This window comes from Vicugna pacos, chromosome 25 (genome assembly GCF_048564905.1).
Source record: "Vicugna pacos chromosome 25, VicPac4, whole genome shotgun sequence".
Taxonomy (NCBI): domain Eukaryota; kingdom Metazoa; phylum Chordata; class Mammalia; order Artiodactyla; family Camelidae; genus Vicugna; species Vicugna pacos.
The window spans coordinates 1684725-1710066 of NC_133011.1; the positions used below are offsets into that span (position 1 = coordinate 1684725).

Genomic DNA, 25342 nt, shown 5'->3' on the forward strand with positions numbered 1-25342 from the left:
CCCCATATCTTATAGGATACAATATATGGTACTTGGCATGGCATTTATCCCTCCTGCGGGCCCCCTCTCGTGCCCCACCCCAACAAGATGCTCTAGTAATATTGGACTGGACGCCTCTTAAACATCCTTTAACACTCAAATCAGCTGTCATCATCCCTAGAAATTTTCTTTAAGCCTCTAGATTGAGTTAGGTGCCTTTTCTTTGTCCTCCCAGTGACCATTGAGTATACCCCTCCATTAGCATTTCACTTTGTATTGAAATGATCTGTTTATGTGAATGTCTACCCCATCAGGTAGCAGAATTCTGGAGGGCTGGAATTATCTTTATTCCTCTAGTCCCTTCTACAGTCTGTGACAAACAAGTGCTCCAGTAGCATCCAGAGAACTGAGCTGGACTTACCTGAATGCCATTCTGTTCTGATGTTAGTAAAAACAAAGAGAAAAAGACTACAAAATCAAGAGACAGCTAGAGATTCAAGTGCATGGGGGAGCACACCTGGGTCTCAAGAGTCTTGAGATGTAAGAGTCTCTTAAACAGTTTTCCAAATGTCTGTAAGAGTCTGATTTTTTTTATGCAGAATTAACCCTTAATGTGTTATTGGTGACCTCTAGATCTTATTGATAGCGAACTCCATATAAGCTATGAAAGACAACAGCTAGGCAAGAAAAACATGAAACATTGGTTAGAACCAGTAAGAAAGAAAGAGCAACGGTAGAATAGAATGGTCTAGGATGACACAGGGGAAAAAAAGAGCACAAGAGAAAAAAGTATTAGATTCAGAGGAAAGGTGTTTTCCCCCCCACTAGAAGGTAATTTTTATGTTTAAATTCTTCAGTACTATCTATTATATTGAAAATGTTTCAAGAAATCTATTAGCTTCATTGCTTTAAGAAAAGATTTAAAGAATCATTTATAATATAAAAGATTAACACTAAGTACGGAGTTACCATATGAATCAGTTTAACAGAAATATGTTTGGATATTTGGCTCCTGATGTCAGGGAAAAGGGATGGAATAATGAAATTCACAACACCTCAAAGGAGAGAGTGATCTGCAACCTGCCATGAAAAATGTTCTTTTGGGATGAAGTAAACCAATATTCTGACTTTAAAATATTACCCATCAAACTTAAAAAAAAAAAAAAAAAGGAAGCTACAAGGCAGTGTTTCAAATTCCAACAGTATCTCTGAGGAAAATGCATTTGTAGTATATTTCCAATATACTGATTTCCATCATACATCTTTGATGTTTTCCACACCTTTTTAAATACACACATTCTTGTTAGGGAAATTTGAATATAACCTACCTCATTTGTAATCGTGACTGTAAGTTTATGGAGTAAGACTGCGGTGGATCCAGAGGTCCTGCTTCAAGGAAGGACTTGCTGCCCAGGCTGCTTGGAATTCGGTGACCCGACAGCCTCCAGCTGTCACTTCCATCAGGGTTTCCCTGAACTGTTGGCCACATCTAAGCACATACCTTCCCTTCCAACTACTGATAGTATGTTTGTGGTCATTGTGGGACAACTCTGACTGGGGGTGGTATGTGCTCTAGGACTCCCTATGGCATTTCCTGAGGCTTTGGGGAGAATACATCTCATTTGCACTCCAATTCTACCTCCTTCCCTTCCAACAGGAAGTTGGTCCCTAATAAACATCATTCATCCAAAGCCCATTTCAGCTTCTGCTTTCACGGAACTAACTGGAGACAAATATTAACAAGTTTATTGAATAAGACACATTTGTGATTTTTCACCTCCTTTACTAATCAGGCAAGAGCTAGAATACAGATGGATGGATGGATGGATGGATAGATGGATAAATTTTATTTTGTTTTTTCTATCTATATCTATTTACCCATATCTATAATTATATTGGTTTTTACTCTGCTGTCATTCTTTTCTTGATGTAGGAGAATCCTGGGCTTTTCCAGCCATTGTCTTCTCCAAGAACTAGCATCAGTAAATTACGTATAGAATCAGTACAATTACTCATTCATACATTTAACAAACATTTAGTGAGTACCTACTCCAATGCTAGCCCCTTTGAGTTCCTAGTGCCTAAGCATAGAAAGTATATGAGACATACTTTCTGTTCTCTAAGGAATTTCATCTAGTGTTGAAGAAAAACATTGGCAAAGGCTAGAACAGAGAAATCAGCGATTATAGTGATGGGACAAAGTAGCGAGTGATTACTTAGGCTTTTGTAGGGCAGGAGAAGCCACACAGCAAAAGGTTTTTCAGGATGTAAAGGTGATTAAGTTGTAAACAGGGTGGCATTATAGCTTTTCCCAGCACAGGGAACAACGTGGTGCAAGACTTGAACACATGAAACAAATCAGCACCTTTGGGGACATTAAGTCTTTAGCCTGACAACAGCCTCTCTCACTGTTCAGTCTTTCAATAGACCCGTCTCTTTCCATGAAACACTGTTGGCCCAGTAATCTTGGTTCTACATCATAGCTAATTTCTCTCAGCTATTTGGGGTAATATCATGAAGGATTTTTGTTAAATGTTCACTGTTATTATGGCTATCTCTTTAGGTACCAGCAAAACATCTCAAGAGTCTTTATTTCACAGTCCATTTTACAAGGGCTCCTGTAGTGGTCAGGAACTCCTTTGTTTCTGAAGCCTTTTGAAATCACAGACTAATCCAAACAATACCTACTTATCAGTACAAATATTTTATCTTTTGTTAGCTGGCACTGGGCAAGAGCAATTATAGGGTCATCTGAACTGATTTAATTTCTGCGAGAAGCTTAAATTTCAAGGGTAAATTCAAGTCTGTGATAGCCTGCTTGGCAATTTTTAGTTTTTAAGTATGAGCCGTTACAAAATTAAATCAGGAATACTCAAAGGAGTCTCTATGGGACATGGAGAGTTCCCTGTTAAGGGTTAAGTCATCACAGGGTGCTCTCTTTTCAGGTAAAGGAAGGAGAGTGGTTGTGTTAGTGTCACAGTGATATGGGAGGGAAATACAACAATATTTTAAAAGATGAAGTGACTAGCTGTAAAGTGATGAACATTTACTATCAATAGAAAGAGACTATATAGCACAGGAACCATTAAGGTTAATGGAAAATCTTAAAACAAAATCAGTTGATGTTTTTACACGTTACTGTTGCTGTCACACTTCTGGACAAGGTGGCTACGTTTTGGCTACTTAGTGAAATGCTGAAATGAGCTATAGGCTTCGAAAGATTACCATGGATTTGTGTTAATACCACTAGTGTTTATTCAGACTTTGTATGAACCAAAAGGGAAACAGGAATTGAGAATCTAGAATCCTGGAGAACACTTTAAATATATATATAGATATATATAGATAGATAGATAGATATAGATAGATTATTATGTATATGTGTATATATATATATTTTTTTTCTTTTTGATGGAGGAACTGGGATTAAACCCAGGACCTCATGCATGCTAAGCATGCACTCTACTACTGAGCTATATCCACCCCCCGGAAAGAACATTTTAATGGGCAGTTGTTGTACTAATCTTTGTGCTTATACATGAGCATATAGTTGTTTTTTCTTAAATTTGTATCCAATCATAGAAAGTATTTTTATTTAAGGAAGACATTTTACCTAAGTATAATTTTCCTAAGAAGATAAACTTTTTTTATTGTCAGGGTTTTTTTTTTAATCCTAAATTTGTTAAACAAAACTCATACAGGTTTTGAATTAATTAAAATTTGGAGAATTTTACACAAACCTAAATATTCCTGTTTCCTTTTCTTTTATTGAGTAATGGAGCCAGTCTTTGTGCTACCTACAAGTCAGGGAACTTCTGGCATAAAAGGCATCTTAGCAGTTTTATTATTCTGAATTTGAGGACTGAATTTAGGAAAGGCAACATCGAGAGTGATTAAGGAGACAGATTCATAAATAGCTAAAGACAAAACAATTTTCAGTAAAATTGTAAAATCACAGCAATAAGCAAAAATTGTTGCTAGGAATTTAACTTTTTTTCAAAAGTAAGAACTCTTGAAAAATGATTTAAAACTATGTCAAGAAACACCAGGAGTTAGCAAAATAATTTGGTGACTTCCACTGGTCTGTTCATAAAGTAACTTTTTAATTTTATAGAAAAAAAGATCCAAATTCTAATTTTACTTCTTTTGTATATTATTCATGTAACTATTTGAAGTAAAAGACTTATTGATATATGATATACCTTAATATGTATTCAATCCCACATACATAAACAGATACATGTATATAAATAGATATTAATTTGAAGCCTTTAATTATAGTTTTTTTTTTACTTTATTCTTTTTTTTTTTTTAGGTTTTTTTTATTTCGGGGGAGGTAATTACATTTATTTATTTGTTTACTTTTTTAGAGGAGGTACTGGGGATTGAACCCAGGGCCTTGTGCATGTTAAGCACACACTCTACCACTTGAGCTATACCTTCCCCTATAGTTTTAAAATATAATTAACTTAGTAATAGAGTAGATAAAATGTATATAGGATAGTAAATTTGCCATCTAAACAAACTATAACTTTCTTAATGAAAACAAAATCATATGCATTATCATTGCATATATATTTGTTTTTTAAAAACTTTATTGTATTTACTGTAATTAAACAATTATATTGTTGTATTTAACCAAAGTAACCAACTTTTTTTCTTCAGACACAAAAGAAAACTAGAAAATTGAAAACCAAACGTGTTTTTCTCCTTTAGCTCTTATTCCATATAATTGTATCAAATTTGAGGAGACAAAAATAAATAAGTTGTGTGTGTATGTGTGTAATACCATTTCAATGTATTTGCAAATGTTAATGTACTGTCAGTTTAAGCAAGAAGGTAACTTAAAATTGTTTAGTGGCCAATTTTTCTGTTTCTTTTTTAGAAGCTGTCTCGGCATCCAAAGATTATTAATTAACTTAGTCATTTGTCTAAGGTTTTAAAGTTAAAGCTCTGGCAAATATAATTTAGCTAACACATTAAACCCTTATGATTTGTAGCATTGTAAGAACTTCATTAAATTAAATTCTTTGAACAGACATTCATTATCATTCTGTTTAGTTGAATACAATTTCATATGTATAGTTTTTACTTAAAGCAAGTTACAGAAACAGTGATAATTTATTTAATTTATAAAACCAATGTAGGAAATTTAAGATGTTTGAATCACAAGAAATTTAACCCTGGTCCTAAATGAACCAAACTATTGTGCTGACTTTATTTTTATAGGGTGAACAAATTTTTTCTTAATGTTTTTCCATTTAATTTAATTTATTTATTTTATTTGGGGAGGGGGAAGGCAATTAGGTTTGTTTATTTGTTTGTTTGTTTTTACATTTTATTTTATTGAATTATAGTCAGTCTACAATGTTGTGTCAATTTCCAGTGTAAACACAATTTTTCAGTTATACATGAACATACATATATTCATTGTCACATGCTTTTTCACCATGAGCTACCACAAGATCTTGTATATATTTCCCTGTGCTATACAGTATAATCTTGTATATCTATTCTATATATACCTGTCAGTATCTACAAAATTTGAACTATTCATTTATTTTTAATGGAGGTATTGAGAATTGAACCCAGGACCTCATGCATACTAAGCATGCAGTCTTCCACTGAGCTATACCCTACTCTTGGTGAACTAATTTTAAAGACTCTCAATCGCAGCAAAAATTCTTCTTTTATCTTAAAGTTAAAGGCTTTTCTTCCTATTTCATAGCTGTTATGCAGGCTAATGTGTAAATATACTTTTTAGTGTCAACAGAAAGAAACACAGTTTAATAAATTTTTTCCTTCTTTGAGATATTTTTGACTGGTAATCTGGACTATACCCCTAGGGTGAGCACATAACAACTAAGGCTTCTTTAAAATTAATTTGTCATTAAAGTCTCCCAAGAGAAAGAAAAAGAGAGGAAGAGAAACAGAAAAAATTGTGAGGGAGCTGTCTTCAGACAAATATGAAATGATTTTTGTAAAAAGCTAATTATGTTCCCTATGCAAGGAGGGGAAGAAAGTTTAGATGTAGAAAAATAAATTTGATGTAGAGACACACAAAAGGGAGTGATGTGCACATGGTTTTGACATAACTTGAATCCTTGAAAATTTTTATCAAGCCATAAATTAGAACGTCAGATCTCATTAATCTCTAAAGTACAAAAAAAACAGAGAGGAATATTTCTTCGGTTAAACAAACTTTTCTCTCTTTTAGGCAAACAAGACAATCTTCTTAAGAAACTTTCTTTTTTTTTTCTTCTGAGGCACTTCTCAAATGAATAACCTCACTCATGTCAAAAGTTCCGCAGATGAGCCACTGCATTCCAAGCTGTCCCTGGTGAAATCGTGCCAGTTAGGAAGTCAAGTGTACAAGTTAGCATATAAAGAAAAAAACATGAAGGCAGCAGGTGTTTAGCCTGGAAGAGGTGCTGTTTTATATTGAGAAAACCCCCTGAGAATGGAATGGTCCATGAGGATGGTGCTTGGCTAACTTTGTGTCTGTGGAGCTTGGCCAAAGGCCAACCATAGCTAATCCAGGGCTCAGCAGTCTCCTAATTTGCTGCAGATGAAATTAAACACAGCAGTTCTCAGGGAAACAAAGACAAGACTGAGGGAGAAGTCCTTATAAGGTCTGTAAAGGTGATCCGTGGAAAAGTTCATTTTAATTTTCAAGCTGGTCTGTGGAGACTTATGAACTCCTTGGTCCTCGAGGCTTGCTCAGAGACAAACTAAATTTCCTCCCGCTACAAATATGAAATTGTTCTTTTAAAAAGCTAATTTCTCCCTGCAAGGAGAAGGAAGAAAGTTTAGGTCCTCTCCCTGTAGAATTTTCCTTTTACAAACAACACTCAAGATGCTTGTCAAGCAGAAGTGGGTGTTGGCTAAAAAGTAATTTTGCCAAAAAACAATACAAAACTGGTGAGGTTTTAGGAAAAAAATCCCAAGGACACTTATTCCTATGAAAACAAAATAAACCCAGCACTAAAGGGCTTCAGTGAAATATTGGAGCTCCTTTTTAGCATGTGCAGGTAGAGACACAGGGTTCTCAGATGTGCACAGGATTACTGAGAGTTGAGGGTCCTGCCCATGGTGAGGGCTTCTGCTGAGTCTCTGTGGAACATCTACTTCTGTCAACTCCCTCCAGCCAAAGACATGCTTGTAGTTAAACAAGTTGGGTTTATTACTTATTGCAGCTAAGACAAACACACACTGTGGGGAACCATGACGTCTCGGTAAGTGGGTGTAAAAAGAGCTAATTATAGGATATAGACAGTGGGACCCTCATTCACAGCTGGTGGGAATGTTAAATCATGCAGCCGCTTTGCAAAACAGTCTGGCAGTTCCTTAAAAGGTTAAACATAAAGTTAACCATATGACCCAGCAACTCCAATGCCAAGAGTTGCTGCAATTCTTCCAACAGAACTGAATACGTAAGTCCATACTAAGACTCGTACATAAATGTTCATAGCAGCGTTCTTCCTAATAGCCAAAAAGTGGAAATAGCCCAAGTGTCCATCATTAGGTGAATGGATAAACAAAATGTGATATATCCAACACAATGGAATAATATTTAGCTATAAAAGGAATGAATTGCTGATACATTCTACAACATAGATAAATCTTAAAAACATTATGCTAGGTGAAAAAAGCTAGCCACAAAAGACTGTATGGTTCCATTTATTTGAAATACCCAGAATAGGCAAATCTATAGGAGTAAACAATGGATAAGGTGTTCCTGAGGCCTGGTGGCTGGGAGGGGTTGGAAGGTGATGGCTAAACTGTATTGAGTTTCTTGTGGGGTTGATGAAAATGTTCTAGAACTGATCATGGTGATGGTTACACAAATCTGTGACTATACCAGAAATCATTGAATGGTACACTTTAAATAGGTGAATTGTATAGTATGTGAATTGTATCTCAACAAAGCTGTTATTAAAGTCTTCTAAGACATTATTACATTAGGAACATATTGAAACAGTTATGCTGTTTTTAATAATAGTAAAAAATTAGAAATAACCTAATTGTGCAATAATAAGAGAATGGTTAAGTAAATTAGGGTAAAGTCCTATAGTGGAATATTAACCAATCCTTAAAAGTGTTTTCCAATAATACTTAATGACAAAGAAAATGGTCATAATAAAATCTTCAGTGTTAAAGCAAGATAAAAAGTATTCAGCATACTCTTATAAGGAAATCTCATTAAGGGAAAATGTGTCTTATAGGAAAAAAGACTGATGATGAATTGTGAGTAATCTTAGTTTTCTTCTTTGTTCTGTCTTTATATTTTCCAGTGAAAATGAATTTATGTTGCTTTTATAATCAGGAAACAATATAAAACAATTGGCTATAGGGAACTGTTTTAGAAAAGTTATTCTATTGATTTGCATATATAACTGGATAACATAGCACTAAAGTTCAAAGTCCAGGGCCACCATATGAATTTGATTAAGTAAAGGAAAGACTTATTGAAAGCAAGGATGCAAGTAATTACTTTGATTCAATTGTTAGTTCAAAACACTGTTGCCAAGTCTTCTCACATTATTTCAACTGGGCTCAGTGCAAACCCACTTCTTGAGTTCAACAAGACATTGACACTCTTCTGTTTCTACATACAGCCCTCTCTCATTTTTCCATTTCCCTTTTTCCATCTGTCCACTCCTCACCTCTACTCTTAGGATTTTCTGGCTGTGTATCTGCAATCCTTCAAATAAATGCTCCATGCAAGCTTGTACTTTTGTTCCATGGCAATTAAATACCTCTTCATTCACCCTGTCAGGTTTTCTGAAACATCCGTATATATTCCACAGGCAATGGTAGAAGAAGAAATCTGATTGATACAGGCTCTTCGGATTGTGTTGTATTAAGTCATGCTCTTGAACACCTCAGTGTCAGCTATTAGAATCAGACCGTCAACTGACGCCAAACCTCTTTCCTTCCAGCTGGGCAGGATGACTCAGTCTCCCTCATGGACACCACCCTCATTCATTCATTCATTCATTCATTCATTCACCTACGGGTTAGTGCTTCTTGTCTTGGCTCTGGCAGTTTGCCTCACCTCCGCCCCAGCAATATAGCAACCAGCTCCAACAATCTTTCCCCAGCTCATGCTGCACCTTTTCACTGAGTATTCTCTGCTTGTTATCATTCTGGTGACCTCTGCCTTCTCCAAAGTCTTTTGAAGATTCCTTTTCATTTTACAGTTATCACACAGCACATAATAATGTCCTTATAATGTGTCTTTTCTCCAGTTGTCAGTGTCAGGGGATGTTGTGATCAGTTTTGCAGTGTTTTTTGTTCCTTTACTTATGGTTTAAGCTTTCTCTTTATGCAATGTAAAAAGAGGGGAGAAAGTTTTAGTTATTAGCTGTAATGAGCATATGTACTAGAATGGCGGCCTCTGCCTGGTAGGTACTGACCCAAAACACAATAAATCCTCTGTTCACATTTTAACACTTTTTGATACTCTTTGGGTCACTGTTTTCCTATGTGTCTCTCATGTGGTGTCTTTTTTTTTTTCCTTTACTTCATGAGTCCTGACCAAGTTATTGCTGACTACCCTTCAATCTGCTCGTCCTTTCACCTGCCTTAAAATAAGTTATCCACAAAGCTCTGCCCCAGCACTTTTCATTTTCCTCTGTATACAATTGCTTTCCCCGTGGCCTTATCAGTGCCCATTAAACTCTCACCACCATCGGTCTTGACCTTGGCCTTGACCTGGCCCCACCTGTGAGCTGCTGCCCACAGCAGTCTGTGTTAGAGGGGGCCCAGCTCCCGTGGTGAGGTGGGGTTAAAGAGCACCCTGCCTTCATTCAGACCCAAAGGACTGAACAAGCCATTACACTGTGGGCGCTGGGGACACACTAAACAGGCCATCTTCCTGTCCACCCCCTCTACGAGGGCCAGGTTGTTTGTCTGTCTCCCTGGTTCTAGGGACACTTTGGTGCCCAGAGTTTGCTGGTCTCTTGAGTTGCAGGTAAACAGCTTGGGGTGCCTGGGCCTATACCCCAGGTTGTACCCTAGTCAGCTATTAAGAGCTTGCTCTACAAGCTCTATTTCCCCCCCAATCTTTTTCTCCTTGACTTTGATATATTTCCTCAGGTGCTGGGACTTCTACTTTTTGAACTAGGATTTCCAATATCTCTGCTCCAGAAGCCGTATGCTCATTCTAGTGGGGTCAGTGTCTCCTCTCCCCTTGTTTCTTTTGTGATTTTATGTGCAGTTGGATTAAAGAGCCAGACTCTTTTCCCTAGTATTTACCCAGCTCCCTTAACCCTGCCTCCTTCAAACTCTCTGCTCTTGCTCCCAGTATGCCAAGCAGCTATGTGGTCAGCAATCATTCTGCAATTTACAAAAATCTCCTCTCCATGCAGATTATCTTGAAATGTATGCCCAAACCCAGGCCTTTGTTCTCCACTCAGCCTGACTTATTTTCTTCTCGCTCTCTCTTCCCAGATATTTCAGTGGCACCTCAAGTTGCCCTCAGCTGATCCAAGACAGATCTCATTCTTCTTCCGCTTAACTAATTCCTTCTGCTCTTTGCTTCTCTACTTTGGTTAGTGGGACCATCATTTCCCAGTCACTCAAAGCCTCCAAGACCCTCATGTCCCACTGTTCTAATCAATTGTCAGACCTGGTAGATTCAGTTTTTTGAAAGAAGTTGAGATGCTGTTATAGAGATGACTGTGAAGCCAGAATTCCCAGTCCCAAGCTTAATGTGTGCAACCTTAGGACAGTGATTTAAATTGTGCTCCTCCACTGCCTTATCTGTCAGATGGGAATAATTGTACCTATATCACAAGGTTGTCATGAGATCATATATACTAAAGCACTTGGAAGTGTCCTATGCATTGTAAGCACCACATACTTGTTTACTATTTTTATCTATTCCACCCAGAACCTTTTAATTCCCACCAGAGGCTCCATTTCATTCTTGCCATGAGCCCCCTGGTTCAGATCTCCATTGAACTACTCCCTTAGCCTCCTCATTGCTCTTCTCTCCAGCTGTTTCCTCCCGCACACTAGACAGAGCTTCCTAAAGCACAGCTATGTTCATCCATTGCTTCTTTGAATCACCTCCACTCCCCAGTTGCCACCACTTCTCACCAGGATAACTGACATACATTGAATCCACTCTTGCTCTTTTCTAATCCACTCTGCAACTTGCCACATCTGATCTTATCACATCCCTGTTAAAAAACTTGAGGGGATTCTCAGTGCACTTAGAATAATGTTGCTGTAGTCTTGCTACTCAAAGCATAGCCCTGGAGCTTACTAGAAATGCAGAATCTTGGTCCACATCCCAGGCTTATCAAGTCTGAATTTGCATTTTAATAAGATCCCCATTGAAGTCTGAGAAGCCCTGTTCTTCAAGGCCCCACATGGTCTGGCCCTCCCTCTGCATCCTCCTCCTGCTCTACTCTTCCCCTTGCTCCCTGGGTCTCATTGTGCCCCTGCCTCACTGGCCTTCTTTCAGCTCCTCCTCACCATTGGGTCTGGCACCTGTGGTTCCCATGCCTTGGGATGCTCCTCCCATTACTTCTTTGCTCTTGCCTGGCTTCAGACCTCAGTTCAACTGTCATTTTCTCAAAGAAGGACTTCCTGATTCCCAGATCCTCTTCTTATTCAGTTGCATAGCACCTTGTGCTGCTATTCCTTCAGAACTTCTAATGCAATTTGTAATTATGTATTTATTTATGTGAATATATAATGAATATGCATCACTCCTCCTAGACCACAATTCCATGAAGACAGAAACTGAGTCTGTTTGCTTCCTGGTGACCTGGAACATTACAAGTACTTAAGAAAATATACCCCTTGCCATCTTCATTCATTTAATAAATACTTACTGTGTACCTGCTACCTGCCAGGCACTGTGCTAGATGCTGGATATATATTCCAGAGGAAAACCAATTTCTACTCATTCAGCACTTACAGTCTAGCAGGGGGAAACAGAAAATCATATAATTACAAATATACATAATGTTACAACTAAGGCAAATACAATGAAACAAAGGTACATAGTATCATGAACATTCACCAGGGCTGGTCAGAGATATTTTCCAACTGCTGCTACTTAACATAAAAACAAAATTCAGCATGTATTTTTTAACAAACAGCTCTATTGAGATATAATTCACATAACATACAATTCACCCATTTAAACTGTACCCATCAATGGTCTCTAGTATATTCACAGAGTTACACAATCATCACCACAAATTAGAATGTTTTCGTTACCCCCAAAGAACCCCTCTCTCTTTAGCCATCACTCCCATCCTCCCCAGCCCCTTATAACCACTAATTTACTTTCTGTCTCTCTAAATTTGCCTATTTTGCACATTTCATATAAATGGGATCATACAAAACGTGGTCTTTTGTGACTGACTCCTTTCACTTGGCATAATGTTTTCAAGGTTTATCCATGTTGCAGCATTTATCAGTACTGCTTTTCTTTTTATTGCTAAATAATATTCCATTGTTCCATGTATTTTTCTTAGCACAACCAGGAACCAGATGCCATTCCACTGTATTCTTCACGGCCAAACAAATTCAGTTTGTCATGTTTTTAGAAGAAGGTGACAGTAAGTAAATGTTGGCTGAGCCTTATGAGAGTGGCAGCCGTGTTTAGAAAGCTTCTTTTCATGAGTGACTTTATTCACTCAGCTCTCTTAGCTTATTTAGAATGACTAAATGTATTCTGACTCACAAACGGAAGTGATTCTATTTTGGCATTCTTTCTTTCTCCTGAACTTAGCTCTTTGGTCTCTACTGACTTGCTGTGTTAAATTTTGCAAGTTACTTAAACTTTGTTTATTTAACTCCTGCGTGCTCTGTAAAATAAGCCCAGTCCAGCCTGAGTGTTTGCCAAAGTTGTTTGGAGATGATTTTTCATATGATATGCATCATCAGCTCCCACAAAAGGCAAAAGGAATTTGATGTGTGGGGGTAGGCTGGGATCCAGTCCAAAATTAGTGCTCATCTGGAAGAAATATGGAAGCCTGATACTCACTTGCTGGCTTTTTAGTCGTACTCGTTTATTGCCTTCCCTAAATCTTTATCTCCTTTGTGCTTTTTCTATATAAGGTGAGATAAACTGAAAGGGAAAAAAAAGATTGTAGTGAAAAAAGCCTTATTGCAGTTTCTATTGGCCACTTGTGAACCGAAGGGTGTAATGTGTCTGACCTAGATTTGTGACCTGGGGAAGGATTACCCATAACATTCAGAATTCTCTGTCTCTTTTTTAACCCTGAGATTGGCCTCTCCAGACCCCATCTTGGGATATAAAATCCAATTACATTAAAATTATCACTCACTTACTTATGCAATGCTCTGAGCTAGATGCTGAGAAGGATACAAAAAGAAAGAAAACAAATCTCTGGTTTCAAAGAGCTCACAGTCTAATGGAGAGATAAGGAATGGTACACGAGGCAGAAAGCTAAGTGCCAAGCGGAGTAAAAAGCTAAATGCTCAGGGAGCAGAAACAAGAGAAGAGATTACTGCTAGGTGGGGTGACAAGCATGGTTACCTGGAGAAGATTATTTGCGCTGTATCTTAGAGGATAGTTAGAACTTTTAAAGGTGGCCGTTGGAAATAGTAGGTAAACATTCTAAATGGACTTTCCTAGGATGGAGAAGTGCACAGCAACAGTCTCAGGTGTGTGAAAGGCAGCTGCAAAAAATAAACCTGACAAAAGTAGGATGAAGGCCTGGAATACTAGACTAATGGGTCTGTTCTTTATAACTTAAGCAAAAGGAAGCAAATGAGGGTCTCTGTTAGGGTGCACATCAAAACTGCAATTAAGGACAGTTAACCTGGGAAGAAGGTGAAGGATAGATTGGTAAGAGGAAACACTTCAGGCTGAGACCAAACAGGAGGGTGCCGAGTCGAAGCAAAGGGAATGTAAAGGAGGTGACCGCTACAACAAGCTCTAAGTGTGGTAAAGCCCAGGGGTACAAGCTCCTGGACAGTACTCACTCCTTGGGGAGGGACTGGGAGGGGTCAAAGTCATAGCCACACCCCCGGTGACGTCAGGATGTCGACTGAGGCCTCTGATTGCCTACTCCGGCCGCCAGTCCCAGGACGAGGCGGTGCCCTGCCCCCCGCCAGCTCCAGGCTTGGTGTGAGGCGGGCGCCGGCTGAGAGCCCCAGGAGCCCCGCCCCAGGCGCTGCCGGGACTTGGGCGCTGCCACCGGGGGCCGGCGCAGAGGTAGGCAGATGGGACAGGCCGGGAGCCGAGGGGCGACCCTAGCACCTCCGCTGCCCAGGGTCCCCGCCCCCTCGAAAGCGTGCAGTTGCGGGTGGGCTAGCTGCGCTGAGGATGGGGCGGCGGGCCGATCCCGCGGGCCGGACACGGGGGATGGAGCGGTCCGGCAAGGGACTCGCCTCTGCGCCTCCCGCCGCAGCCCAGGCGCTCGACGTCGCTCGCTTTGCTGCCCCCAGGGCTGGGGTCTCGTCTGGGGGCAGTGGCCCGCGGCTCCTCACCCTCTGGTCTCCTGTGACATTTTGTTTGAAAACGCGGGGCCCGGGTTTGTGTTGTAGCGCGGGCGTTCACGGGGAGCCCCGGGCTGCCCCGCGCCCTCGTGCCGAGTGGCCCACAAAGTTAGGGGTGCTGCCGCTCGGCCTCCGCTCCTTGAGAGCCCCTTCTTGTGTTCTCGGGGGCGAAAGTTCTCAAACTTTAAAGAACCACATTCTACGCCTTGAGTTGCTGGAATGTCAAAGTGCCCTTAGGTGACCTACCGTGAAAGCGCGCTGTTCCTGAAGTTATTAGACCACTTTTTAAAAGATGGAACACTTGAGCCATAGATTTTGATGTGCGAAACGCAGTGGAAAGAGAAGTTGAGCCACTTAAAGCTGAAAAAGCCGTAGTGCTGTGCTACCTGCAGGTCACTGCTTTTTTTGTGAAAATGCCAGTTGCAAGCCTCGACCACACAGCGGTGTGTGACCCCGAGGAGCTGTGGAGTGAGGAGCACGGTTCTTAGCAGTGCCACCGACGGGCAGGCTTTGCCCAAGTGGTGTTGGGTGACGGTCGGGAGGTTCCTTAAACAAGGCAAGCCTCAGTGTGGTCAAGAAAGACATCTTTAATGCTTTAGAAACACACACACACACACACACACACTCACACACACACACACACACACACACACGCACACACGTTACCTGGCCAAGCAAAGCTGTCCCTTAAGAGAAGAGACTTAAAGAATATGAGTGGCTGCCCTGTGCTTCACTAGGGTAAGCCAAAGTAGATGAATTCTTTCTTTTCTTTTTCTTTCCCTTTAGGGATTTGGAAGAGAAACAGGAAGTTAAAGATTCAGAAAAAAAGAGCATTCACTCCACAATTGTAAACAGTTTATTTTGTGTCAGTGACTGTTTCCAAGAGTCATTGGGGGTATTTGGAAACCCAAGACTTTTTCCTGTCTGCTGCAGTGAAGATAGATTACTTTCAAATTCAAAATTTAGAAGTGATATTTATTTAGCACGTGGTTGTAGCTCCCAAAGTTATACCGTTAGGCTTTATAAAATTAGTGGTAGTGGAAAAAGATGTGGATATTTGTTCAAAATTAGAATCTTTACTCAAGATGGTGAATTAATACAGCAGTTACTTTATACTAACTGAAATTGCGGAATGAAATGAGGAAATCAGGTGTCTAGACCTCAGAATAGACTATTAGCCAATGAATCTTGTTCTGAAATTTTAAAAATAGGGAATGCAGATATTAAATGCCAATAATATTCTTAAGGTTTTGCTACTTCACTGTAAAATATGTAATTAGTGTAACTAAAAAGTAAATAGGTATGTTTAACAGAATTTATCTGATGTGTTGTTTTCATAGCAGAGTATTCTTGGTAAGATATATGCCTGATACTTGTCATACTTTGGGTTAACAGTTAACTCCAAATTATTTGAGTTAATGGTGGAATTCTTGGCAGGGATAACCGCAAACAATGGGTTATTATTTATATATTCACTTAAACTATTACTTTTTCTTTACTCATTTGTAGATACATGCTCTTTTTTTATTGAGGTATAATTCACAAACCATAAAATCTACCCTTTGAAAGTGTGCAGTACAGTTGTTTTTGTTATATTCACAAGGTTGTGCAACCAACAGCCCCATCTAATTCTAGAATATTTTCATCACTCCAAAAAGAAACCCCAAACCCATTAGTAGCTGATCACCATTGCTCTCTGTTCACAGCCCTTGGCAACCACTAAGCTACTTTCTGTCTCTTGGAATTTGCCTATTTCATATAAATGGAATCATGCAATATGTGACTGTTTGTGTCTAGCTTCTTTTACTTGGCATAAAGGGTAATATTTTCAAAGTTTGTCCATTGTTGTAACATGTATTATTGCTTTATTCCTTTTTTGTGGCTGAATAAGATTCCATTGTATAGATATACCACTTTTGTTTATCCATTCATCTGATGATAGATACTTGATTTGTTTCTACTTTTTGGCTGTTTGAATAATGTTGCTATTAACTTTTGTATACAAGTTTTGGTGTGGACTAATGCATTCAATTCTCTTGGGTATATACTTGGCATTGGAGTTGCTGGGACTTATGGTAGCTTTATGTTAAAACTTTTGAGGAACTGTTAAACTATTTTCCAAAGCAGCTGTAGCATTTTTATGTTCTCAACAGCAGTATATGAGAGTTCCAATTTCTCTACATCCTCACCAACACTTGTTGTTACATGTCTTTTTTATTATAACCATCCTATTTGGTGTACAGTGGTTTGTCATTGTGAATTTGATTTGCATTTTCCCTTATAGCTAATGATGTTGAGCACCTTTTCATGTGCTTATTGTCCATTTGTATGTGTTCTTTAGAGAAATATCTATTTAGATCCTTCACCTACATTATAATTAGATTTTTTTTATCATTGAGTTGTAAGAATCCTCTATGTATTCTGGATTTAAGTCCATTATCAGATAATATGATTGACGGATATTTCTCCCCATTCTGTGGATTGTCATTTCACTTTCTATATGGTGTCCTTTGAAGCACGAAATTATTTAATTTTAAGTTCAATTTATTTTTTATTTGGTTATGTATGCTTTAGTTGTCATATCTAAGAAACTGTCGAGTATTCAAAGTCACAAAGACATATGCCCTTTTTTTTTTACTAAGAGTTTAGAGCTTAGACTCTTACATCTAGGTTTTTGACCCAATTGGGGTTAATTTTTACATGTGGTATGATGTGGTGGGTCCAAATTCATTCTTTTACATGTGGCTATCCAGTTGTCAAGCATCATTTACTGAAAAAACTATTCACTCCCCATTGAATGAATAGTCTTGACACCCTGAAAAATCAGTTCACTCTAAATGTGAGGCTTTATTTCTGTATTTTTAAAAAATGGATTTAATTCCTCCCCGCACCCCACTCTGCCTCCACACACACACAAAAAGAAGATATATTGAAATCCTAACCCCTGGTATCTCAGAATGTGATCTTATTTGGAAGTAGGGTTAGTACAGATATAATTTTTTTTCATTTTTTATTGATTCATAATCATTTTACAGTGTTGTGTCAAATTCCAGTGTTCAGCACAATTTTTCAGTCATTCATGGACATATACACACTCATTGTCACATTTTTTTCTCTGTGATTTATCATAACATTTTGTGTATATTTCCCTGTGCTATACAGTGTAATCTTGTTTATCTATTCTACAATTTTGAAATCCCAGTCTATCCCTTCCCACCCTCTACCCCCCCCGTAACCACAAGTCTGTATTCTCTGTCCATGAGTCTATTTCTGTCCTGTATTTATGCTTTGTTTTTGTTTGTTTGTTTGTTTTTGTTTTTTAGATTCCACATACGAGCGATCTCATATGGTATTTTTCTTTCTCTTTCTGGCTTACTTCACTTAGAATGACATTCTCTAGGAACATCCATGTTGCTGCAAATGGCGTTATGTTGTCGGTTTTTATGGCTGAGTAGTATTCCATTGTATAAATATAACACATCTTCTTTATCCAGTCACCTGTTGATGGACATTTAGGTTGTTTCCATGTTTTGGCTATTGTAAATAGTGCTGCTATGAACATTGGGGTGCAGGTGTCATCCTGAAGTAGATTTCCTTCTGGATACAAGCCCAGGAGTGGGATTCCTGGGTCATATGGTAAGTCTATTCCTAGTCTTTTGAGGAGTCTCCACACTGTTTTCCATAGTGGCTGCACCAAACTGCATTCCCACCAGCAGTGTAGGAGGGTTCCCCTTTCTCCACAGCCTCTCCAGCATTTGTCATTTTTGGATTTTTGAATGACGGCCATTCTAACTGGTGTGAGGTGATACCTCATTGTAGTTTTGATTTGCATTTCTCTGATAATTAGTGATATTGAACATTTTTTCATGTGCTTTTTGATCATTTGTATGTCTTCCTTGGAGAATTGCTTGTTTAGGTCTTCTGCCCATTTTTGGATTGGGTTGTTTATTTTTTTCTTATTGAGTTGTATGAGCTGCTTATATATTTTGGAGATCAAGCCTTTGTCGGTTTCACTTGCAAAAATTTTCTCCCATTCCGTAGGTTTTCTTCTTGTTTTATTTCTGGTTTCCTTTGCTCTGCAGAAGCTTGTAAGTTTCATTAGGTCCCATTTGTTTATTCTTGCTTTTATTTCTTCTAGGAGAAAATTTTTGAAATGTATGTCAGATAATGTTTTGCCTATGTTTTCCTCTAGGAGGTTTATTGTGTCTTGTCTTATGTTTAAGTCTTTAATCCATTTTGAGTTGATTTTTGTATATGGTGTAAGGGTGTGTTCTAGCTTCATTGTTTTACATGCTGCTGTCCAGTTTTCCCAACACCATTTGCTGAAGAGACTGTCTTTATTCCATTGTATATTCTTGCCTCCTTTGTCGAAGATGAGTTGACCAAAAGTTTGTGGGTTCATTTCTGGGCTCTCTATTCTGTTCCATTGGTCTATATGTCTGTTTTGGTACCAATACCATGCTGTCTTGATGACTGTAGCTCTATAGTATTGTCTGAAGTCTGGGAGAGTTATTCCTCCAGCCTCTTTCTTTCTCTTCAGTAATGCTTTAGCAATTCTAGGTCTTTGATGGTTCCATATAAATTTTATTATGATTTGTTCTAGTTCTGTGAAATATGTCCTGGGTAATTGGATAGGGATTGCATTAAATCTGTAGATTGCCTTGGGCAGTGTGACCATTTTAACAATATTGATTCTTCCAATCCAAGAGCATGAAATATCTTTCCATTTTTTAAAGTCTTCTTTAATTTCCTTCATCAATGGTTTATAGTTTTCTGTGTATAATTCTTTCGCCTCCTTGGTTAGATTTATTCCCAGATATTTTATTACTTTGGGTGCTATTTTAAAGGGGATTGTTTCTTTACTTTCTATTTCTGTTGATTTATCGTTAGTGTAAAGAAAGGCAACTGATTTTTGAACATTAATTTTGTAACCTGCTACCTTGCTGAATTCTTCGATCAGCTCTAGTAGCTTTTTTGTGGACCTTTTAGGGTTTTCTATATATAGTAACATGTCAGCATATAATGACACTTTTACCTCTTCTTTTCCAATTTGGATCCCTTTTATTTCTTTCTCTTGCCTGATTGCTGTGGCTAGGACTTCCAGGACTATATTGAATAGGAGTGGTGATAGTGGGCATCCTTGTCTTGTCCCAGATTTTAGTGGGTATAATTTTTTAATTGAAATATAATTGATGTACAATATTATGTTAGTTTTCAGGTATACTATATATGAAGTGATCACCACTATATGTCTAGCAACCATCTGTCCCCATACGAAGTTAGTACATTGACCATATTTCTTATGCTGTGTATCACATCCCTGTGACTTATTTATTATACAACTAACATGAGGTTTGTACCACCTGATCCCCTTCACCTATTTTGCCCCCACCCTTATTTCTTATTTCCTTATTTCTGTACTTACAATTTTATTCCATTGATCTATGTCTTTTTTTTTTAATGCCAGTACCACACCGTCTTGATTACTGTAGCTTTGTAGTAATTTTTGAAATTGGAATATGTGAGTCCTACAACTTCTTAAGATTGTTTTGGTTATTCTGGGTTCCCTTAAATTCCATATGAATTTTAGGATCAGCTTGTCAATTTCTGAAAAAGATGCAGTTGGAATTTTGACAGGGATTGCACTGAATGTGTATATTCATTTGCCAGTATTTGCCATCCTCACAATAATAAGTCTTCCAATCCATGAATGTGGGATGTTTTCCATTTATTTGAATCTTCTTTAACTTCTCTCATTTTGTAGTTTTCAGAGAACAAATCTTTTGTTAAGTTTACTCCTAAATATTTACTTCTTTCTGATGTTTTCATACATGGAATATATTCTTGATTTCATTACTGAAGTTTTCCTTGCTAATGTACAGGAAAACAAGTGATTTTTGTATATTGATCTGGTTTCCTGAAACTTTGCTGAACTCATATAGTTCTAATAGTTTTTTTATGGATTCCTTAGAATTCTCTATCTATAGGATTATGACATATTAAAATAGAAATTGTTTGTTTTTCCTTTCCAGTCCAAATGCTTTTTGTTTAATTTCCTTGCCTTCATTAGACCCTCCAGTATGATGTTGAATAGAAGTGGCGAGAGAGGACATCCTTATGTTGTTTCTGATCTTAGGCGAATCAGTCATTTACCATTAAGTGTGATGTTAGCTATGCTCTTTGTCAGGTTGAAGTTCATTTCTATTGCTAGTTTTGAATGTTTTTATCATAAAAGAGTATTGGATTTTGTCGAATTTTTTTTTCTGCATCTATTGACCTGATCATATGATTTTTGTCTTTTATTCCTATGGTGATTTTCGTTTGTTAAAAAATATGTTCATGTTATTTTTAAAACTGTAGAAATTTTACAGTAGAACATAAACAGGTTATTTTAAATGTGGAACAAAATTTGACCAACATGAAATAGACTCTTCTTATTGGTTAAGATAGAGGAGTGTCCCTACATTTCTGGGCAGGGTTTAAGGCTGGTTCAAGGTTTAAGGATGTCCATTTCAGGACTGCTTTTTATTTTTAATATTTCACCTGTGTTTTCTTCCTTGTCCACTCAAAAGCTAGTGAGGAGAGAAATGAAGTAGTAGCAGAATTGAGGAAAAACTTGTGACTGACGAAGTGCCTTATTTACTTCTAAATCATTGATAATAAATGCTGATGTGGGTAATGAAAAGGTCACTAACAATGCTAATATCCTTAGGAAAAAACTCAGAAAACAAAGAAATGAAAAGAGAATGATTTCTAGGCCTACAATAAGTTTCCCTTAAATTACAGCTAGAATTTAAAAGCATCTGGAGGCTTTGAGATGTTGCGGGAGCTGTTAATAAAGTTGTAGCCTTTGTAGAACAGCTGTGCTTCTATTTATTTCTAAATTATTGAGTGATAGTGTAAGTGTTAATGTGAACACTGATTTAAGCACAAAACAATATTTCTGCTAGAAAAATAATCTTTTGCAGATTTTAAAAACTGGTATAGGTTTAGGAAAGGGTTGTATTACACTAAATATTGGGAAAATAAACTTGGTTAATATTTTTGTAAAACAAAAGAACAGAATAGTACACTTCAACTGCAGTTCCATCCTGGGGTCTGAGAGTTTTGCTGTCACATGTGTTCCAAAAGTAGGGCTTGGCTTCTCTCTCCAGGAGAGCCATTCCTAATGCAGATTCTGTCAGTTCATTGCAAGGGCAATTCAGAAATACACTATCAAGCCATCTATGAAAATAGCCTGATAAAACATTAACAAACATTTAAAACTACCATGAATCCCAGAGCTAGAAACAGTCGTGCTTTCAAAATCAGGCAATAGTTTTTTGCACTTTTGAATTTCAGAGCCAGTTCCCCTGCCTCTTGACTTACCCCTGATAGTGCTTCTCCCAGGGATTAATCTCCTCCAAAGGGAAAGTTAATATGGAAAACACTGATTCCAGGTTTGCTTTATGTAGATGATTCCAAATTTTGTATTTATATGTTTTCTCTTCTTGCACCAAATAAAAATTGTGCAAACTTGTCCAGGATCATAATACTTTGCCCAGTTAAATATGCCAAAAGATTTTTGGTTTGAAAGATAGCCTGGACCTGGACAAATTTAGGGTGATGGTGAGGAATAATTATAATATAACTCTAAGCCATAATTGCAACACCGATATGAAGTTTCTTCAGATTATTCTATCATGCTCCTAAATGAATCAAAACTATAACAATTCTGTAAGTTTAAGAACATGGTAAAATTATGAGCTGACAGATTTTTAAAAATTCGTTGAGGAGAGCTTAAATAATGACAGGACTCTGTTTGGTGCTATTATATTGTCCAAAGTGCTGTTGAGAACATCAATATTTAATTTGTTCCTTAAACATACTTATGAAGAAGGATGATTTGTTATTATCACATCTCCCGTTTCCTAGGTTGAAAAAGCTGAGATGTAGAAAGGTTAAAAGTTACACAGAAAGTTTACGTAACCCACTTGGACCTCCAACCCTAGCCTCTTGTCTGTCACCAGTTCTGGAATTTATCTTAGAATTCAAAAAACTTGTGTCTAGATATCATTAGATGGTGACTAGAATGTGTACATTGGGTGATTTAATGAATTCTCTTGAATGCTAATTGGTATTATGCCACTTGAATGCTTTCTTTTCTAGAATAAATATGGCAGAGCTCTCTGAGACAGAAGGACCAGTAGATTGGAAAGAACGATGTGTAGCCCTGGAGTCCCAGCTCATGAAATTCAGAGTTCAAGCAAGCAAGATAAGAGAGCTCTTAGCAGAGAAGGTAAGCTTTTCTCCCTCACCTTTGTTAGTAAACATCAGCTATTTGGGGCCCACTTCATTTGTGTGAAATAGCCCAGTACTTTAGGGAGTAAACATTTCTTAAGTAATGAGTACAATTTAGCTTTTCGTCAGGGATCTGAGGCTGTATTTGGCATATTTTTCTGCCAGTATTGGAATGGATTGGACATTAAGACAAAAAACACTTCTTTGCAAATACTAGTGGAATATGTAAGAATTGTGTATATTTGATGAATGTGGAGTTCATTTATTCCAGAGAGAACAGCTGTAACTTATTTGATTTTATTAGAGAAGTGTGACAGCATTTTGATCTACTAAATGTTTAGGAAAATCACCTTTAAAGTGATTATAGAAGAATGTTCCCTATTGATAGTAGATTGTGTTTATTCTGCATTTGGAAGTATGCCACCTATTTAGGAATTTGTGTTGACTAACTATATATCACTAAACTATCATCTGGGCTAGAATTGAATTAATACAATTATATGCTTCTCTTAATGGTCCTAATCATGTAATTAAAATTTAATTTACGTCATAGGAGGTTTTTTCACATGTATGTGTATAAAACCTATAGATTAACTCATTTTTTATTCATTCAATAAGTATTCATTGAGGGCTGATTTTGTGCCAGACCCTGTTCTTAATGCCAAAGTTACATCTGTGAATTAGACAACACATGTTCCTATTTCTGACAAACTTGGATTCTAGACCTGGGCTGTCCAATATGGCAGGCACTAGCCACAAGTGGCTTTTGAGCACTTGAAATGAGTCTAGTTCAACTTGAGATCTGTTGGAAATGTAAAATACACACTGGATTGTAAAGATATAGTATGAAAAAAATAATGTAAAATATCTAATAATAATATTTATATTGATTACATGTTGAAAAGATAATATTTTAGATATTAGATTAAATAGAAAGTTTTAAATTTAATTTTACCTATTTCTTTTTACTTTTTTAACATGGGTACCAGAAAATTTTAGATTATACATACATCTCACATTGTATTTCTGTTGAACAATGCTGTCCGTATGGTTGGATAAATGATACTAATGGTTGTTCAGAACTGATAAAAGAACTTATAGGTGGTTTCTTAAACTCTAGTATGCATAATCTTTTTTGGGTAGAGACTGGTACACATATCACATCTCCAAAAATTGTCTTAAACCTTCCTTTCATTGCTAGCCCAAAATCTCTTAGCACAGAAGAATTCTAATAAAGTCCAGTAAAACATCATTCAGTTCAAACGTTTATATATAGCATCTTAAATTTCTGAGCTTTTGCATCGGTTGGATGGAAAGATTAAAGTTATCCTATTCACTTTGGGTCAGACAGTGACCCAGTAATAGGCTTTGGGGAATGAATTCCCCAATATCAATTTGCTTTCTTTATTGTTATTACAATAAAAACTATAACTTGAAAAGAATTTCCCTGTGAATATCTCCAAGTTGGGGAAGCCTATCCTAACTCAGGGTATATACGTGACTTGTGCTGTTTGCTCCTCTCTATAAAAATCATTTCCCAGGTTATACTCTGATTTGTCTAGTATTTTCCACAATCCCATTCCCCCATGCAATAATTTTGTCAAGATTTCCAATTATAACCTTGTTGCTAAACTTCACGGGCACCTCTGAGGCATCCCAGATGCCCTAGCCTCTCAACGGTTGGCCCAATCTTGACCACAGCCTCCTCCAAATTTTCTTAGTTCCCTTGACTACTGTGCTCTCCTAGTCTCCTTATGGACTTTCTTTATAAGAAGTTATGCTTATTTGGGTTCCAATTAATTGACCTTTAAGTTATAAATTTAATGGCAGTTTTTTTTTGTTTGTCAGACTTGTTGCAACAAATTTCTTTGTGAGTGCGCATTTTTTAAATTTTAAAAGTGTCATTTTCTCAGTAAGTAAAATTGTGAATAGTTTTTTGATTACTAATTTATATTATTAGATTTTCTTTGTCAGTGAATGAATATTGAGAGGAATATTATTTCAGAATTGCTGTTTTAGTTGTGGTTTCTTTTTCTTCTTCTTCTTCTTTTTTTTTTTTTTTTTGGTCTTCTGTATTTTGTAACTGTCTTAAATCTTTTGACAGATCTAAGAGAGGGAATGATTCAGATGTGTTTTATACAGTGGAAACTGGATAAGTATGCCAAGTTACTCATGGTTTCCCAGTAAATATATTCAACACCAAAATGAGAATAATGCTTGTTTCACAGTATTTTCTGTTATATTCCATTATGAAATGTTTTTCTCTGGATTAAAGATTATTTTTGGTACTCAGCCATGTTTTAATAAACATACCAAATATTGATTTATTATGTACCATGCACTTTATAGGTAGGATTTATTTAATTCTTATAACGACCTATGAAGTAAGAAGCTTTATTGTTCCCATTTTATAAATTTGGAAACTGATGTTTTCTATGTGCCTGGCAATCTTCTAAGTGCTTTATGTGTATTAACTCTTTAATCCTTATAACAAGCATGTGAGGTAGGTACAAATATTATTCATATTTACACAGGAGGAAACTAAGGTACATGAAAGTTATTTAACTTGTCTGAGTTCATGCTGAAATGT

General features: G+C 37.2%; 1 protein-coding gene and 1 non-coding gene across 2 annotated transcripts in view; one reads left to right on the top strand and one right to left on the bottom strand.

Annotated features, from left to right (window-relative positions):
* Positions 1-4349: 4349 nt before the first annotated feature.
* Positions 4350-4423, bottom strand: TRNAV-AAC (transfer RNA valine (anticodon AAC)). Its single transcript has one exon. It is a non-coding gene; the product is annotated as a tRNA-Val (tRNA).
* A 9686-nt stretch (positions 4424-14109) lies between these two features.
* The window catches only part of LOC102537131 (pleckstrin homology domain-containing family H member 2-like), an 85563-nt gene continuing 74330 nt past the window's right edge, over positions 14110-25342 (top strand). The window contains exons 1-2 of the mRNA XM_072949423.1: positions 14110-14188; positions 22621-22750. Of these exons, the coding sequence (XP_072805524.1) occupies positions 22628-22750 (123 nt within the window). The 5' untranslated portion in view covers positions 14110-14188; positions 22621-22627. The remainder of the gene's footprint in view (positions 14189-22620; positions 22751-25342) is intronic.